Genomic DNA, 18951 nt, shown 5'->3' with positions numbered 1-18951 from the left:
TCATAATTAATGTCTTGGTAAGCACAACATCCTACAATTTGTATTGCTTTTACCTTGGTGTGATAGCTAGTATTTAGCCTTTTAAAGCTTATTTTTCACTTTTCTGAAGACTGATTTCCAGAGTAGCTCTTGTTTTGGTTAGGTTTTTTATTGTCTTTAATGTATTTACCCTATCAATTCTTAAAAAAACAGATAGCAACTCTTTCAGTAATGCCTCTTACCTGGGACTTTGGTGACATTAGAATTTTATTGTTTACCAGCCCTTGTTGTGGTTTAGCTGCCACAACCCGTAAAGCTTCATTCATTAACCAGGTGTTTATTGACGCTCACACTGTGCAAGTTACCGCATTAAAGGCTTGGATACAGAGGGGACCCAGCAAGATTAGTGTGCAGACTCTCTTGAAACCTGCATCCCACAAGCCAACATATGAGTTAACCAGAAAATACCAGACCTAAAACTGAATGAGGCAGTCGAGTAACTCAGGGGTCACTTCAGATGGTGTGGTCAGGGACAGCCTCTGAGGAGGTGACCTCTAAGCCTTGCTATGAGTAGCAGGAACGTGGCGTACCCAGGAAGCCAGTGTGAAAGGCGCTTCCAGTGAGCGGTAGACAGAGGCCTGGGCACCGGGCACTGTGGGTCAGGGAAGGAGTTTGGATTTTGTAATGGTTTCACAGGAACCACTGGTGTATCCTTAACAAAGGGCGGTACATGAGTTATGGCAACCTTGGCATAATTTGATAAAAGTGGGATCTGTGTAAAATGTAGGCCACATTATTGTGGGATGAATGAAATGACCTCCAAATCTCTGCACCTGTCAATGAAGTGAGCAATATCCTAAATTGTGGCTGGCTAGACTTCTTGCCTGGAGAATCCCAGGGATGGGGGAGCCTGGTGGGCTGCCGTCTGTGGGGTCACACAGAGTTGGACACGACTGAAGCAGCTTAACAGCAACAGCAGCAGCCTTTTAGGACAATGGGAGTGATTTTCAAGTTAGTTGAATTTTCAAGTTAGTTGGTACCTGTTTTGTCTAATTAAGGAACAAAATACACACTTTTAAGATGGAGGTACTGGTCACCAGAGCCCAATACTAGTCAAGAGGTTGAGCTGGATGAAGAAAAAAAGGTGACTGTTAGACTAAGTAACAGAGACGCTATTGATAACCTTGGTAACCTCTATAGTAAGATTGGAAGACAATTGAATTGGTTTGAGTGGCAGAGTAAACATTGAAAATAAAGACAATTTTGTCAAGTTTTGCTGTGTATAGGAGGAAATAAATGGCAGAGTAGCAAGATTGGGGCTTCCCTGGTGGCTCAGTGGTAAAGAATCTGCCTGCAATGCAGGAGACATGGGTTTGATCCCTGAGTGGGGAAGATCCCATGGAGGTGGAAATGGCAATACACTTCAGTATTCTTACCTGGGAAATCCCATGGACAGAGGAGCTTGGCAAGCTGCAGTTCCTGGGATCGCAAAAGAGGTGAACACAGCTTAGGGACTAAACAACAACAAACTAACAGATTATATGGAGTTTAGGAGGTTTTTAAAATCTTATTTTGTCAAAATCATATGACACCAGAGCATGTTTGCACATGTTAAGAATAGTCAGGGTGGAGAAGGAAATGGCAACCCACTCCAGTATTCTTGCCTGGAGAATCCCATGGACAGAGGAGCTTGGTGGGCTACAGTCCATGGGTCGCAAAGAGTCGGACACGACTGAGCGACTTTAAAAAAAAAAAAAAGAATAGTCAGGGGACTTTGCTGGCGCTCTGCTGTTTAGGACTTCACCTTCCAGTGAAGGGGATGTGAATTCAGTCCCTGCTTGGAGAGCTAAGAGCCCAGGTGCCTCCCGGCCAAAAAATCAGCACATACAATGGAAGCAGTGTTGTAACGAATTCAATAAAGACAGAGCTCAGTTGGTAAAGAATCTGCCTGCAATGCAGGAGACCTGGGTTCGACTCCTGGGTCAGGAAGATGCACTGGAGAAGGGAATGGCAACCTACTCTGTTATTCTTGCCTGGAGAATCCCATGGAGGGAGGAGCCTGGTAGGCTATACAGTCCATGGGGTCAGAAGAGTTGGACATGACTTTAAAATGGTCCACATTAAAAAAAAAAAAAACAAAAACAAGACTGTATGGAGAGAAATTGACATTGCAGGAGAGTGAGGAAAGTTGCAGTAGTGACATCCATGAGAAGGTGAGGGGAGATGGGATCCAGAGCACGGATGGTGGGGTGACCTTTGATGGGAATCGGAACATGACAGCCTTGTTTAAGCTATGCCTGAGTGTGGTTTCCTGCCCCACAAGAACCACTGCTGATCTTCTTAGTAGCAACAGTTACTGTCAAGGTATCCTTTTCATGATGTCTCTCTTAAGCACTAGAGATTTGAGGAATGGAAGTTGAAAATATCCAAATGGACATACCCAGAGGCAGTAGCAACAATTCTTTAGGAACATTTTCAAAGTCAGTAAGATATTTTTAAAAATTTTCAGGGCCTCCTTTGACTCTAGAAAATGACATACAATGTTATACCTAAATGATCATATAACATTACTTGAACTTACTGCAAATGCTAATGTAATCCACCCTTTAATTCATTGTTTATTGAAGAAATTAGTCAGCTTCTTTGCTGTTCACATGAAATGAGTAGGGAAGGTGTGAAAAGCCCAGGACGTAGCTGTAGCTGATGTGCAGTAAGGATTCTAACCAGATCTTTTTTTTTTTTTTTTTAACTTTAGTGCTCAAGCTTTTAGACCCTCAGAAATGTGGACAGTTTCCCATAGTTTAAGTTATTTCTTTGAACCATAAGAAAAGACAAAACCACACAAAAAATGTTGCACACAATCTCATTTAAGAGTTTGTGAATCTAAGCCAGCAGTGTAATGAAAACTTTGTGAACACCACCAAGTAGGACTTAGTTCAGGGAATGCAAAGATGATTCAACATTAGGAAATCAATGATGGTGATTGAAGAAATTTAATGTTAATCAAAAGAGGAAAACATTTTTGTTATCTCCACGGTAGTTGAAAAGGTAGTTGGTATACATTCTTTGTATACTTTATGTATATATATACATATACATAGCACAACAAATGCATTATTTTATGCATTGATTTCTCCCGATAAAACCACAGAGAACTAACTGAAAATTTATTAGAACTCATGAACAATAACTATAGCAATAAAAGTAAATGTTTAAAATCAGTAATTTTCAATCTAGATAAAATGGACAAATAACCCAAAAAGACATAAACTACTAAAACTTAAAAAATAGAAATTGTGAATAGCCCTGTGTAACACGAGATTGCATTTGCAATTAAAAAAGAAACAATTTCCACAAATAAAAACCCAGACCCAAATAACTTAACATTGAATTCTACCAACATTTAAAGAAAATCTAACACCACTCCTCTAAAAACTCTTCCAAAAAATAAAAGAGAGGGGATACTTTACAGTTTGTTCTCTGAGATCAGTATCACCCTGATACCAAAACCAAAAAAAAAAGATGTCACACAAAAACTATAGATCAGTATCTCTTACAAATATAGACACAAAAATCCTCAACAAATACTAACGGAATAAATCCAGCAACATACAAAAAGGATTATATACTAGGATCAAATGGGGTTAATGCAAAGTTGTCTTAACATATGAAAAGCAATGTTGTACCAGTATTAATAAAGGAAAAAGCCACATGATAGTCTCAGTGAATATTAAAAATGAATTTGACAAAATTTAATACCCTTTAAAACCACTAAAACTAGGAATAGAAAGGAACTTTTCAATCTGATAATATCATCTATGAAAAACCCATGGTTATTATCATATTTGGGCTTCCCAGGTGGTGCTGGTGGTTAAGAACCTGCCTGCCAATGCAGGAGACACAAGAGATGCAAGTTCAATCCCTGGGTCGGGAAGATTCCCTGGAGGAGGGCATGGCAACCCACTCCAGTACTCTTGCCTGGAATATCCCATAGGCAGAGGAGCCTGGCAGGCTGCAGCCCATACGGTTGCGAAGATTATCATACTTAGAATGAGTAACTAGATGCTCCCCCCACACACAAAGACCAAGAATAAGACAGGAGGTCCACTCTTAGCACTTTTATCCAACATTTTTCTAGAGCTTCCAGCCAGGCCAGTTGGGAAAGAAAAAGAAATGAGGTATTCAGTTTGGAAAGAAAGAAGTAAAACTAGAGTGATGATCTTGTACGCAGAAAATCCTAAGGAACCAACAAAAAAACTATTAAAACTAATAAGCAGGATTGAAGGATACAAGATCAGTATCCGCAAATCAACCTTATTAGTATTATCTGAAAATTAAGAGTACAGTTCCATGTAAAATAGCATTAAAGAGAATATAATAGGAAGAAATTTAATGAAGAATTGTAATACACACACTAAAAACTTTGAAGCATCATTGGAGGAACTTAAGTGGAAAGACATCTCCTGTTTGTGGATTGGAAAACCTAATGTTGTTAAGATGGCATTGCTCCCCAAATTAATCTTTCGATTCAGTTAAGTCCCTGTCAAAATCTCAACTACCTTTTTTACAGGAATTGAGCTGATTCTAAGATTAATAGGCAAACTCATGGAACCCAGAATAGCTGAAGGAATCTTGAAAAGGAAAAACAAAGTTTGAAGACTTCTACTTTTGACTTGAAAACTGATTATAAACCTGTAGTAATCAGGACAGCGTCACTGGCCCAAGGATAGGTATATAGATGGAATAGAATCGAAAGCTCAGGAATAAACCGTATATATATCATTAATTGATTTCAACAAGAGTGCCAAGATAATTAAATGGTGCTGGGACAGCTGAATGGTCATGTGCAAAATAATGATGTTGGGATCCAAACTGCACAGTGTATAGAAGAAATAATTGAAAATGCATCATTGACCTAAATGTATGAACTAAAACTAAACAACTTTTAGAAGAAAAGTAAGTGAAATCATTAGCATTTGGATTAAGCGATGGTTTCTTAGATATGACAGAAGCCAAGTCATTACCAAAAGAAACAGTGGATGAATTGTGCTTCATCAAAGTTAAAAAGATTCTGTGCTTCAAAGGATATCATCAAGAAAAAGACTTATCACAGACTTCCCTTGACGGTTCAGTGACTAAGACTTTGCACTCCCAATGCAGGGGCCCCAGGTTTGATCCCTGATCAGGGATCTAGATCCCACATGCCGCAACTAAAGATTCTCCATACCACGGCTAAAGATCCTGCATGTTACAACAAGGATGGAAGATCCCACTGGATCCCGTGTGCCACAACTAAGACCTGGTGCAGCCTAAATAAATCAATATTTTTAAAAGAAGAAAAAGACAATCCACAGGAAAAAATATTTGCAAAGCAAATATCTGATAAAAGACTTGTTTCTGAAATGTAGAAAAAAACTCTTAAATTCACCAATAAGAAGACATTTAACCTCATTTAAAAATGAGCGAGGGATTGGCGTTGGAGAAGGAAATGGCAACCTACTCCAGTATTCTTGCATGGAAAATTCCATGGACAGAGGAGTCCAGTGGGCTACAGTCTCACAGAGACCCATGGGGTCTCAAAGAGTTGGACATGACTGAGCATCTGACCCCACCCCCTGCAAAGGATTTGCATAAACATTTCTCCAAAGAAGATATACAGATAGTCAGAAAGCATTTGGAAGAGATGTTTAATGTCATTTGTCTTTAGGGAAATCAAAAATTTACATGCATTAGAATGGCTGGAATCAAAAAGACAGTAAATGTTGCTGAAGATCTGGAGAACCTGGAACCCTCATACATTGCTGGTGGGACTGTAAAATGGAGCACCTGCTTTGGAAAACAGTCTGGCTGTCCCTCAAAATGTTAAACACAAAGGTGCCATTTTCCTCTCGTAGGTATATCTCAGGAGAATTGAAAACTTATGTTCATGCAAAATCTTGTACATGAGTGTTTGTAGCAGCCTTGCTCATAATAACGCCAAAGTGAAAGCAACTCAAATATTGATCAGCTGATGATTGAATCAATAAAATATGTTGTATTCATACAGTGGAGTATTATTCAGCCATAAAAAAAGAGCATGACATTCCGACACATGCCACAACGTGGATGAACCTGGGAAAGATTTTGCTGAGTGAGTGAAACCAGATGCAAAGGCCACATACTTGGTGATTCCATTCATATGAAATGTCCGGAGTAAGCAAGTCCATAGCAACCGATAACTGATTTAGTGCCTAATTACCATGGCCTTGGGGGAGGAGAGAGTCAGGAGTCTCAGCTAACATGACTGGGGTTTTTTTGGCGGGTGAAAATCTTGAAAATCTTCTGGAATTAGAAAGTGGTGATAGAGGCATGATTCTGTAACTATATTAAAAACCTCTGGATTATAAACTTTAGAAGATTGAACTTCATGGTGTATGAATTACATTTCAGTAAAGCTCTGCCATTACATAGTAAATGACTACGTTTAAAAGAAAGTCTATTTTCTTCATGCTGTGAATGACAAATTCAAAATTATCATAGAAAGAATACATGCACAACAGAATTTGAGAAGTTTTTGAGGAAAGGGAGAGGAGAAATTATGCTGCATGTCGTGATACACGCGATTGTTGTTGCTTAGTCACCAAGTCATGTCTGACTCTCTTGTGACCCCACGGACTGTAACCCCCGGCTCTGTCCATGGGATTTCCCAGACAAGAATCCTGAGAATTTCCTTCTCCAGGGGATCTTCCCGACCCAAGGATCAAACTCAGGTCTCCTGCCTTGGCAGGCAGATTGGCAGGACTCTTTACCACTGAGCCACCAGGAAGAGTGTACAACTATCACAGGGACAGGACCCCCCCCCGCCGCCCGCAAAAAAAAAAAAAAAAAAACTAAGAAGAGACATTAAGAGCATGTATTAGAGAAGTCATAGAGAGTAAAAACAGTTATTCCTTGGTGGGAAGAGTATAGATTATTTATGAAATGATGGTGTTCAGCACCTCCCTAGCTTTATCAATCAGCATTTGGGGTTGGAACATAGCAGAAAATAATTGTGGCAAGTTGAAACAGAGACAGATTTATAGAAACGATACTGGGCAGGTCAGAGTCATTGGGGAAGCACGCTCAGAAGATGACAGCCAGCAAAAGATGCTAAGAAACTAGAAAGAGAGCCTCGTTCAAGCCACTGGCTTGGGACGGTGAGGATGATGCTGAGCTGCTCCAGCTTCTGCTAGATCCCACCGCGGCCATCATGACCAAATTCTAATGGTCCCTGCATGTTTACACTCACTCCCTCAAGATTTGGAAACCCAGGCAAGAGCATCCAAAGACAGAGCCTAAGTCACAGGCTGGGTGTGGGGAAAGGACTGTCCGCCCACCTTCGGTGCTGTGGTGGGAGGCAGGGCCCTGTTGCATCAAGTCAGATGGGAAGGTGTCCAATTGCTGAGGAGCCAAAAATGCCATTTTCACTAACATTTGGAATAACTAAAATTAGAACCATCCTTTACATCATAGACCGAAATAAATTCCACATGGATTCAGAATGTAAATGTAAAAGTTGAGACCATAAAAGTACTTAAAGAAAATACACATGCTTATTTATGTAATATTGGCTTGGGAAAGTTGCTAAGCATGATATAAAAATCAGAAGGCCATTAAAAATGTCAGTAGAGAATATTTAATGATCCGGATAGGGAATCACGGTCTGTTAAATTAAAAAAAAAAAAAATAGAATGGCTTGTGCCAGAATATTAACAGTGGTTTTCTCTGGATGATGAGATGGAGATGATTTTTCGTTCCTTGCTTCACACACTGTATGCAAGGTTTTCTTTTTTTCCTCAAACATTGCTATTACTTTTCAAATTTGGAAAATGAGTGATTTGCTTGGTAGGTTTGTAAGAATGCATAGATACTGGTGTCTCCATAAGTAAACTTTATGCTAAACGCTACAGAAGTGAATATAACTCTTTAAATGGCAGGTAATGAGACACTTGTGTTTAGACATCCCCTTTTCTATAAAAATTATGTTGAGTGGCTATTGGTATTGGCTCCATCTGGTGGCACGTCAAAAGGAAGACCCGGATAATGGATGACAGCTGTAAGAACACCCCCCAGGGTCCTGATGCTTATTTCCTCCAGTGTATTTTGTTTTGGTTTGTTTTATGTTGTCTTGTTTTTAAGAGAATCCATCTGCTTGACTACAAAATCCCAGTTTTGTACTCAGGGTATTGGTGTCTAAAGGAGGCATCGCAGATATAAAGATTCTGGAGGTGATAACTTATTGTGGCCTTTATTTTATCACCTTATCACTTCAGCTCAGTCGCTCAGTCATGTCCGACTCTTCGCGACCCCATGAACTAGGCCTCCCTGTCCATCACCAACTCCCGGATTTTATCCAAACTCATGTCCATTGAATTGGTGATGCCATCCAACCATCTCATCCTCTGTCATCCCCTTCTCCTCCTGCCCTCAATCTTTCCCAGCATCAGGGTCTTTTCAAATGAGTCAGCTCTTCACATGAGGTGGCCAAAGTATTGGAGTTTCAGCTTCAACATCAGTCCTTCCAATGCATATTCAGGACTGATCTCCCTCAGGATGGACTGGTTGGATCTCCTTGCAGTCCAAGGGACTCTTAAGAGTCTTCTCCAACAGCCACAGTTCAAGAGCATCAATTCTTCAGTGCTCAGCCTTCTTTATAGTCCAACTTTCACATCCATACATGACCACTGGAAAAACCATAGCCTTGACTAGACGGACCTTTGTTGGCAAAGTAATGTCTCTGCTTTTTAATATGCTGTCTAGGTTGGTCATAACTTTCCTTACCAAGGAGTAAGCATCTTTTAATTTCATTGGCTGAAATCACCATCTGCAGTGATTTTGGAGCCCCCAAAAATAAAGTCAGCCACTGTTTCCACTGTTTCCCTATCTATTTGCCATGAAGTGATGGGACCGGATGCCATGATCTTAGTTTTCTGAATGTTGGGCTTTAAGCCAACTTTTTCACTCTCCTTTTTCACTTTCATCAAGAGGCTTTTTAGTTCCTCTTCACTTTCTGCCATAAGAGTGGTGTCATCTGCATATCTGAGTTAATTGGTTTTTCTCCTGACAATCTTGATTCCAGCTTGTGCTTCATCCAGCCCGGCATTTCTACTCTACGTATAAGTTAAATAAGCAGAATGACAATATACAGCCTTGACGTACTCCTTTTCCTATTTGGAACTAGTCTGTTCCATGTCCAGTTCTAACTGTTGCTTCCTGACCTGTATACAGGTTTCTCAAGAGGCAGGTCAGGTGGTCTGGTATTCCCATCTCTTTCAGAATTTTCCACAGTTTGTTGTGATCCACACAGTCAAAGGCTTTGGCACAGTCAATAAAGCAGAAGTAGATGTTTTTCTGGAATTCTCTTGCTTTTTCCATGATCTAGCAGATGTTGGCAATTTGATCTGCCTTTTCTAAAACCATCTTGAACATCTGGAAGTTCATGGTTCACATATTGCTGAAGCCTGGCTTGCAGAATTCTGAGCATTACTTTACTAGCGAGTGTGATGAGTGCAATTGCGCGGTAGTTTGAGCATTCTTTGGCATTGCCTTTCTTTGGGATTGGAATGAAAACTGACCTTTTCCAGTCCTGTGGCCACTGCTGAGTTTTCCAAATTTGCTGACATATTGAGTGCAGCACTTTCACAGCATCATCTTTTAGGGTTTGAAATAGCTCAACTGGAATGCCATCACCTCCACTAGCTTTGTTCCTAGTGATGCTTCCTAAGGCCCACTTGACTTCACATTCCAGGATGTCTGGCTCTAGGTGAGTGATCACACCATTGTGATTATCTTGGTCGTGAAGATCTTTTTTGTACAGTTCTTCTGTGTATTCTTGCCACCTCTTCTTAATATCTTCTGCTTCTGTTAGGTCATACCATTTCTGTCCTTTATTGAGCCCATCTTTGCATGAACTGTTCCCTTGGTATCTCTTATTTTCTTGAAGAGATCTCTAGTCTTTCCCATTCTGTTGTTTTCCTGTATTTCTTTGCATTGATCGCTGAGGAAGGCTTTCTTATCTATCCTTGCTATTCTTTGGAACTCTGCATTCAGATGCTTATATCTTTCCTTTTCTCCTTTGTTTTTCACTTCTCTTCTTTTCACAGCTATTTGTAAGGCCTCCTCAGACAGCCATTTTCTTTTTTGCATTTCTTTTTCTTGGGGATGGTCTTGCTCCCTGTCTCCTGTGCAATGTCATGAGCCTCTGTCCATAGTTCATCAGGCACTGTATCTATCAGATCTAGGCCCTTAAATCTATTTCTCAAGTCTACTGTATAATCATAAGGGATTTGATTTAGGTCATACCTGAATGGTCTAGTGGTTTTCCCCACTTTGTTCAATTTAAGTCTGATTTTGGCAATAAGGAGTTCATGATCTGAGCTACAGTCAGCTCCCGGTCTTGTTTTTGCTGACTGTATAGAGCTTCTCCATCTTTGACTGCAAAGAATATAATCAGTCTGATTTTGGTGTTGACCATCTGGTGATGTCCATGTATAGAGTCTTCTCTTGTGTTGTTGGAAGAGGGTGTTTGCTGGGACCAGTACGTTCTGGCAAAACTCTATTAGCCTTTACCCTGCCTCATTCTGTACTCCAAGGCCAAATTTGCCTGTTACTCCAGGTGTTCCTTGACTTCCTAATTTTGCATTCCAGTCCCCTATAATGAAAAGGATATCTTTTTTGGGTGTTAGTTCTAAAAGGTCTTGTAGGTTTTCATAGAACCATTCAACTTCAACTTCTTCAGCATTACTGGTCAGGACATAGACTTGGATTACCGTGATATTGAATGGTTTGCCTTGGAAACGAACAGAGATTATTCTGTCGTTTTTGAGATTGCATCCAAGTACTGCATTTTGGACTCTTTTGTTGACTATGATGGCTACTCTGTAAGGCTACCCTACACTCTAAGGGGCTTCCCTGGTGGCTCAGAGGTTAAAGTGTCTGCCTCCAATGAGGGAGACCTGGGTTCAATCCCTGGGTCAGGAAGATCCCCTGGAGAAGGAGATGGTAACCCACTCCAGTATTCTTGCTTGGAGAATCCCATGGATGGAGAAGCCTGGTAGGCTACAGTCCACGGGGTCGCAAAGAGTTGGACACGACTGAGCGACTTCACTTTCACTATTTTCTAAGGGATTAGTGCCCACAAGAGTAGATATAATGGTTATCTTAGTTCACTGATTGCTAGAATGTCTGTGTTCACTCTTGCCATCTGTTTGACCACTTCCAGTTTGCCTTGATTCACTTTGTAGTCTTACCTACAAATAATGGGCTGCCTCACCGTTTTGTATTTAGCAGCCCCTAGATCCTTGATAGGGCTTCCCTGGTGGCTCAGACAGTAAAGAATCTGCCTGCAATGCAGGAGACCCAGGTTCGATCCCTGATTGGGAAGATCCCCTGGAGAAGAGAGTGGCAACCCACTCCAGTATCTAGCCTAGAAAATCCCATGGACAGAGGAGCTTGGTGGGCTAGTCCATGGGACCACAAAGACTTGGACACAACTAAGCGACTAACATTTTCTGCTTCCCTCTTTTCTTAGATTCCTATCTCAGTAAAGGATGCTCAGCCTCCATTTGACGTAAGAGACCACGTAGTCTCTTCCTAGGTAAGGGAGAGTTTCTCAAACAGAATGAAGGGCTTCTTGCAAAACCGTGATACCAGTGGATGGAGGGGAGCTCTTTATGTTCAAAAAGGCATATTACTGGCATATTATAGAAACAGATGGAGAGATCTGGAGAAGTGCAGAAGCAAAGAGAACTCATAAATGGCCATTTCTTCCCATTCTCACCACTCAATTTCTTTTCCTTTTTGTAAAAGAAAGATAATCTTTGTGACTTGGAAATGCCTTTAGCCTTTACTGTTAAGAAGATATGAATTAGTGTGTGTGATCTTTCTGCAATTTTCTAGTTGAAATTGTCATGATCTAAGAGTTCTTCATAAAAATGTACATACAGATGTATATGAAAGGCTTCCTAATGAACCTATTTTCTGTGACTATTTCCTCAAGGGACTCATCGGACATGTCTGTTATTTTCATTTCTCAGTCATAAACAGCATGACTCTGAACTTCTGCAAGTTTCAGAGTCCCCATGTCTCCATCCTTCACGTTAATATAAGAATCCCATTGCTCTGGACTGGAATTAAATCGGTACACAACTATTTTTGGTATTAGATCGCTTAGTTAAACAGTTTCACCTCAGCCATTTTGCAGGGTGGATATAAAACAGCTTGGGCGTCGTATACATATTCTTTTTCTGAGCTCCATATTTCCTGTAGTTTGCTCATGTAGACATTTTTGGCTGTTTTTCTCTTATATATGTTAATGATTTGGAGCTGGTAGCAGCTCGATGGAAGGAAAAATATGCTCCTTTTTTTTCATGAGAGAAGCGAAGAAGAGTTGTTCTCACCCTGATTTCCTCACATGTTAAAGAATGAAGCTCTGTTCATTGTTCATGGAATCCGGTGATGCTGTCGTGAAGAGCGTCTGTACCACAGTGGTTAGGGGTGAGGAGGTGGAGGAGCTGCATCCAGACTCACCCCTGCCCTCCAGCACCCAGCCCTGGTGGACCAGGAGGTGTGGGTGCAGGGAGGAGAGGAGCACATAGCAGGAGGGCTGAGGACGTGGGGCTCCCTCCTGCCCAGCACCGCTCAGTCACACGTGGTACCTTCAGACTCAACCTGTCTGTCCTTGTCTCTTTCCAGGAGCAGCCTACTGCCAGTTCATGGACATGCTCTTCCCAGGCTGCATTAGTTTGAAGAAAGTAAAATTTCAGGCGAAGTTGGAGCATGAATACATTCACAATTTTAAGCTTCTGCAAGCATCATTCAAGCGAATGAATGTTGATAAGGTAGGAGACAGATTTGTACCTCCGTAAAAGGCATCGTCTTTGCTTAACCTTCTTTTGGTGCAAAAATCCAAAAACATTTCAAGGGGCTATATCTTGATATCAGTAGGCTGAGTTATGTACGTACAGCATAAAGCACAACCCTCACTTCTCATACCTGGTTGAGGTTTTTATCTAAGGAGATTCCTAAACTTGTAGCCATTCAACTAGAAACTCTAACAGAAATCGTGAATGCTAAAATGTTGTTATTCTGTATTAGCAATGCAGGTGAGAAATTTTCATGTTTGCCAGGTGCCACTGTGGCTCTTCGTATGTTTTGTTTCTTTGAAGAAATCATGAAATCCCATAGAAATGGCATGGCTTTTAATCTTGACTTGAGCAAGTTATTTAAATTCTTTAAGTATACCCATCTGTAAAATGGGATTGGAACCCTGGTCCCTGTGGTTATGAAGTTAAAGTGAGGGACTGCCTGTCCCAAGTGTCCCGTGTATGTACTCAGATTCTCACTTGTTGTCCATAAAATGTTCTTTTACCCCCTTTGAACTTTAAAATTTTGTCCTGGTGTGATTCAAATGAAGTTAGGCTGGAGTCCTTTTTCCTCCCATAAGGACTATTACTGAAGCCCATTCAGTTCATATACATATTAAATTCATAGTCTTTATTTAGGATATAGCTCTTGGAGGGAATAAGTTAGAAATGAATTTTAAATACGGAAAAAAAGAAAAGCAAGGGAGAAATAGAAAACTTTTCTTTGCATAGTAATAAATAGGCTATGAAAATAAAAAAATTAAATATTGGGTTATAAGAGAGGTTAAAAGAAAACAGAAAAGTTTGCTGAACTGTATATATTTTTAATTCAATGCAGTTAGTGTCTTCAAAGTATATAATGAAAGCATTCTTATCAAAATATTAAGAAAATTTTGGCTTCTCATTATTTGTATTGCAAAACGTATATTGTCTTACACATTTCAACCTCTTGAATCATTTTCAAGTTTATGACCTTTGCTGAGGTTAATTTGCAACTTGACTCCTTGTGTATTTATTCAAAACTAAAGCGTAGAGTGCACCTAGAACTATCACAACCTTGTTAATCAAGTATAATCCAGTATAAAATAGCAAGTTAAATAAAGAGTTGTGCAGGGTCTCCTTCCTCATTAGCATCATTTCTCTGTACATTTCTGTACTATTTCTGTGTACGTGTTTCTAGATCGAAAAGAAAAGAGATACCCATTCGTGGGTTTATTGACGGAACTTGTATGTAACAAAATTGCGGCTTCATATCCGTAGAAGTGTTCACACAGAGAGCGGGTTAGCCATTGGTAAGAATGTTGAAGATTAAAAAGAAAAGAATGTTGAAGATAAAATTCTGGTACTGTCACTGGAGGGACAGTAACCTTGATGACCTTTAAGCCTCTCCAGCTTAATATGCTACGATTCTACCCAAAGGTCCTGGTGTAGAGACTGTCCCTGTCCGTGTTGGTTCTAGCTTGTGGCAGCACAGGAGAAGTACCTGTACTGATATTTGCTTGTCACCTCTGATTTTGGACTTCTGACCTCGGGACTTTCATTTTGATAGGAAATGCAAAATTAAGTCAACAGAACTAAGTGCCTGCTTTGACTGGCTAATGCAGCAACAGCATCTTTTAGTTGATATGTGTTCATGTTTGGCAGAAAGCAAAATACTGTAGCATGTTAATGAAAGGCCGTTATGCTCCAAGAAGGCTCTTTCTAAAATAATCACAGTATTAGCATGAACAAAAGTTACAAAACATTTATAAATAGTACAACATTTATTTTTAATAGTATAATATTATTTTTAATAGAAAATATTTATAAATAGTACCATGAAAAGACCTCTGAAGGTAATACTGATTGGCTTTTTAGGTTACCAGTAGGAAAGTACTCTGTGAAAAGCTAGCTTCGTCTCAGAAATTGACATAAATGCTGAGTGTCTCCTCCTCCAGGAGGCCTTCTGTGACTCCCCTCGCCTGAATCGTTTCTCTTTCCCTCCTCACCCCCATCCACCCGTGGCACATTAACTGCGTTCCTGTGTAGCCCATGAATTACTGTGCCCTGTATTGTGGCTAGTTGCTTTTATTTTATGCTTGTGTCTCTACATTGTAAATAAGTTCCACGAAAGCTCATTTTGTTTCAGAAGAACCATTAGATTAGTGTGTGTTTTCACTGACTTGAGTTCCTATTCATTGGTACTCTCTAATAGTTACAGTTGGTTTAAGAGCTTATTCCAACACAACTGGACCAGGTGTTACAAAGAAATAAGGAAAACCCATCGAGCTGTGTCTGTTGGAACAGCACAACATCCCAGACGCAGATGTTTTTAGGGGGAGATGCTCTGGCAATAAACATTCTATGAAGAGGCTCCACCCTTCTTGACAGCTCAGGGTATTCCTTAGTTTGGAAGGTTTGTTCAGATGTGTTAAATATTCCAGGCAAATTAGCTGCAACCTTTTAATGTTCCTTATGGTTTGTTCAGAGGTATTAAACATCCCAGGAGAATCAGCTACACCATTTTAATTTTTCTTTAGTATAATGAAGAATTCTATGGATTTGGGGATACCACTGGCTAAGACACTAGGGGAGAGGCCAGGAGGTGTGAATTGCAGACACGGGAAATAGTTCTGTTTTGGGAGCTCTTCAGCTGTGTTAAATACAAACCAGCCTGGGGGTTGTGACTCACCCGGTGCTTTTATGTTGCAGGTAATTCCCGTGGAGAAGCTAGTGAAAGGGCGTTTCCAGGACAACCTGGATTTTATCCAGTGGTTTAAGAAGTTCTACGATGCTAACTACGATGGGAAGGAGTATGACCCAGTAGAGGCACGACAAGGGCAAGACGCAATCCCTCCTCCCGACCCGGGTGAACAGATCTTCAACCTGCCCAAGAAGTCCCACCATGCCAACTCTCCCACAGCAGGTACTGGAACAGCGTCATTCTGGAGTCACTTCCGTGTTGGAAGATGCCTCCGGCCCTCCTGGGCTGTCCTGTGTTTGCTTGGTTCTTCCCAGCAGTCAGTATTTTCACACCTCTGGATGATTTTTATTGTTGTCTGACCACATTTATCTTCCTAGTAGTAAGTTAACAATCAGGATTTAAACTATTAAAAAGGCAGAACTTGATGTCACTGAAGCTATACAACCAGGGATAGATTGCATTTTCCTTTTTTTGAGAAATTTCAAGTAATGTGATTAGATTTTGACATATTTTTATTGTTTAATTGCTGCCAGTAGAGTCTAGAATATGAACTTGTTAACACTTTTAAATATGGATCATATTCTATAATCCTTCAGAGGAAATTCATGAAAAATCCATCCTGTCTCCTGTGTGGGCAGTGCCAGTTTTTATGGGACCGCGTTCAGCAAGACCTCACTTAGCCAACTTTGTCCAAAAGTGAAGTCACTAATGATAAATACCTGGAACTTTAAAAAATGTTTTAACTTTTCTAGAGAAAAACCTTTGTAAGATATGTTACAAATATTCTTTCCTAAAAAAAAAAGAAAAAAAAAAAACAGACTTTTTACCAAGCAGAATGTGTTACTGTTAAATGAGGGTCATTATTACAAACACCAGCTGTGGTACTGGACAGTTAAACAATGAAATCCTCAGAAACCATGTGTTTCCACTTGAAAACCAGCATTTACACTTGTTAATTCTGTAACCTTCAGTTTATCAGAATACAAATTCCTTATTTATGCCCAATCTCTAATCAGAATGATTAAAAATGGTTATAAGAAGACTTCCCAGATGGCCCAGTGGTAAAGAATCCTCCTGCCAATTCAGGAGACAGAGGAGACACAGGTTCAACCCCTGGGTCGGGAAGATCTCTTAGAGAAGAAAATAGCAACCCACTCCAATATTCTTGCCTGGAAAATCCCATGGACAGAGGAACCTGGCGGGCTGTAGTCCATGACATCACAAAGAGGTTGACACAACTTAAAACTGGGCATGCGTGCGTGCGGTAGTAAACAATGAGTACAGGTATCTGGAACTCAAGGAAGTGTCAGCTAGAGATAAACATTTGGTGAGTCTCCCACATCCCGGTAATTGAGGCTGGAAGTTAGTCCTAAGTGAGAAAGAGGGAGTCCCCGAGGAACTTGAACATTTAATGTTTGGGTAGGAAAGGAGGGACTCACCTGGGAGCAGGGAAGATGCCAGAAAGATGGAAAGAAATGAGGGAATAACGTGTCAGGGGGAGCAGAACAGTTATCAGTGTCTAAACCTGCTGAGGAGTCCAGTACACTGAGGACGGGGAGGGTCCGTTGGATGTTTCAACTTGGTGGTCTCTTAGTAGAGTGATGGGTCCCGGAATGGGTTAAAGGAATTGGAGGAAGGAAACTGAGATAGCATAAAAATCCCAACTTTGAAGCCATAGAATTAAATAAGCTTAAAAAAAAGATGAGACTTCCCTGGTGATCCAGTGGTTAAGAATCCACCTGCCAGGGCAGGAGACATGCATTCAATCCCTAGTCCAGGAAAACCCCACATGCCTCCAAGCACCTAAGCCTGAGCTCCACAGCTGCAGAGCCCATAGGCCTGGAGCCCATGGGCTCTGCAGCAAGAGAAAAGTGAAAGTGAAGTCGCTCGGTCGTATCCGACTCTTTTCGGCCCCATGGACTGTAGCCTACCACGCTCCTCCATCCATGGGATTTTCCAGGCAAGAATACTGCAGTGGGTTGCCATTTCCTTCTCCAGAGGATCTTCCTGACCCAGGGATCAAAGCCGGGTCTCCCGCATTGTAGGCAGACGCTTTACTGCCTGAGCCCGCTGTGGGAAACCCGAGCACCACAACGAAGAGTAACCCTTGCTCACCACACCAACGAAGACCCAATGCAGCCATAAGTAAATAAACTAAGCACAGATCTTTGGGAACACATACACTTAAGGGCAAGAAGAAAACCCTTGCTAAACTGAGAAAAGGAGGAACATCAGGGGAAAAAACAGCTCAATAGCAGAGTAGGACATTTCTAGCAAGAGGGCCCACCAATAGCAGCACCAACTATTAATTGTGGAGAGCTCAAATAGGATGAAGCCTGAAAATAGGCTGAGGATATCTGGCTCCTGGGAGGTGATTAATTGTCCTTGAGCAAAATTGGTCTGTTGAAATGCTGAATCCATCCACCTCAATGGCAGCGGCTTAACAAGGGTGTTATACACAGCTGTGAAAGTGATGTGGGGAGAGGAGATTCTACCTTCACCAAAAAGTCAGGAAAAAGGTGGAGGAAAATAAAAACATTTTGATGGTATGTTTTCCCATTTTGATGGGGAAGAGCTGACAGATGCTTTAGAAAGTTAGCATCTGGGCGACAATGGTATTGTCCTGGATTTGATTTTGTTTGCTTTTCGGACAAGGCACAAGGAGCCGGTTTGTAAGATGGGAGAAAGATTCTGTGAGAAGGACTATAGCAGGACTCAAGAGGGGAAACTGGTGGAGCATGACCCTGAGGCTGGAGGGAAAAAACGGGGTCAGGGCCATCAAAAGAGGTTTGGAGAGGAAAGAGAATGTGTTTACCTTTTGGGGGGACAGAGGTGCTGGAATAGGTTGTGTAAAAATGAAGCCACAGGGAAACTGGGGAACCAAAATGTACGGCGGTTTAAATTGGCCTTCAGCTTTGATCAGGGGCTGTCATTCTTTTCGGACCAGAATCGAGAAGGGGAGTGCTGTGCCTCCTCCGGAGCCGAGGGGATACAGGCAGATGGAGGTGGGGGGACAAGGAGGTGCGAAAACCAAGATTGGCTGGTAGCACTGGCCTCTGGACTGCTCATGATGTCCTGATTCATCTTGAATTACAGCTGCCACTGTTTCAAGTTTTCAGCAGTAGACCTGGACAGGCCTCAGAACATTTTTCTTCTGCAATCATAACGTGTCCTTAAACTGGTACCAACCCCCACACACACAGACACACAGACCACACAGACACACACACAGACACACGCACACACACACACACAGACACACACACACACACGCATGCACAGACACACACACACACTCACACACACACACACACACACACACACACACACGAACTGTCCTTGTACCCCTTTGGCCTTGCTTTCCAGGAACTCCCTCATCTGTCTTTCACAAAAGCCACAAAGAACCTT

General features: G+C 41.2%; 1 protein-coding gene across 3 annotated transcripts in view; it reads left to right on the top strand.

Moving 5' to 3' along the window:
• Positions 1–18951, top strand: part of MAPRE2 (microtubule associated protein RP/EB family member 2) — a 188980-nt gene that overhangs the window by 128013 nt on the left and 42016 nt on the right. For all 3 annotated transcript variants that reach the window (XM_018039486.1, XM_018039485.1, XM_018039484.1), the window contains 2 exons: positions 12691–12836; positions 15552–15765. In XM_018039486.1, the coding sequence (XP_017894975.1) occupies positions 12691–12836; positions 15552–15765 (360 nt within the window). The remainder of the gene's footprint in view (positions 1–12690; positions 12837–15551; positions 15766–18951) is intronic.

Source organism: Capra hircus, chromosome 24 (genome assembly GCF_001704415.2).
Source record: "Capra hircus breed San Clemente chromosome 24, ASM170441v1, whole genome shotgun sequence".
NCBI lineage: Eukaryota > Metazoa > Chordata > Mammalia > Artiodactyla > Bovidae > Capra > Capra hircus.
This window is presented reverse-complemented; position numbering and strand designations above follow the sequence as displayed.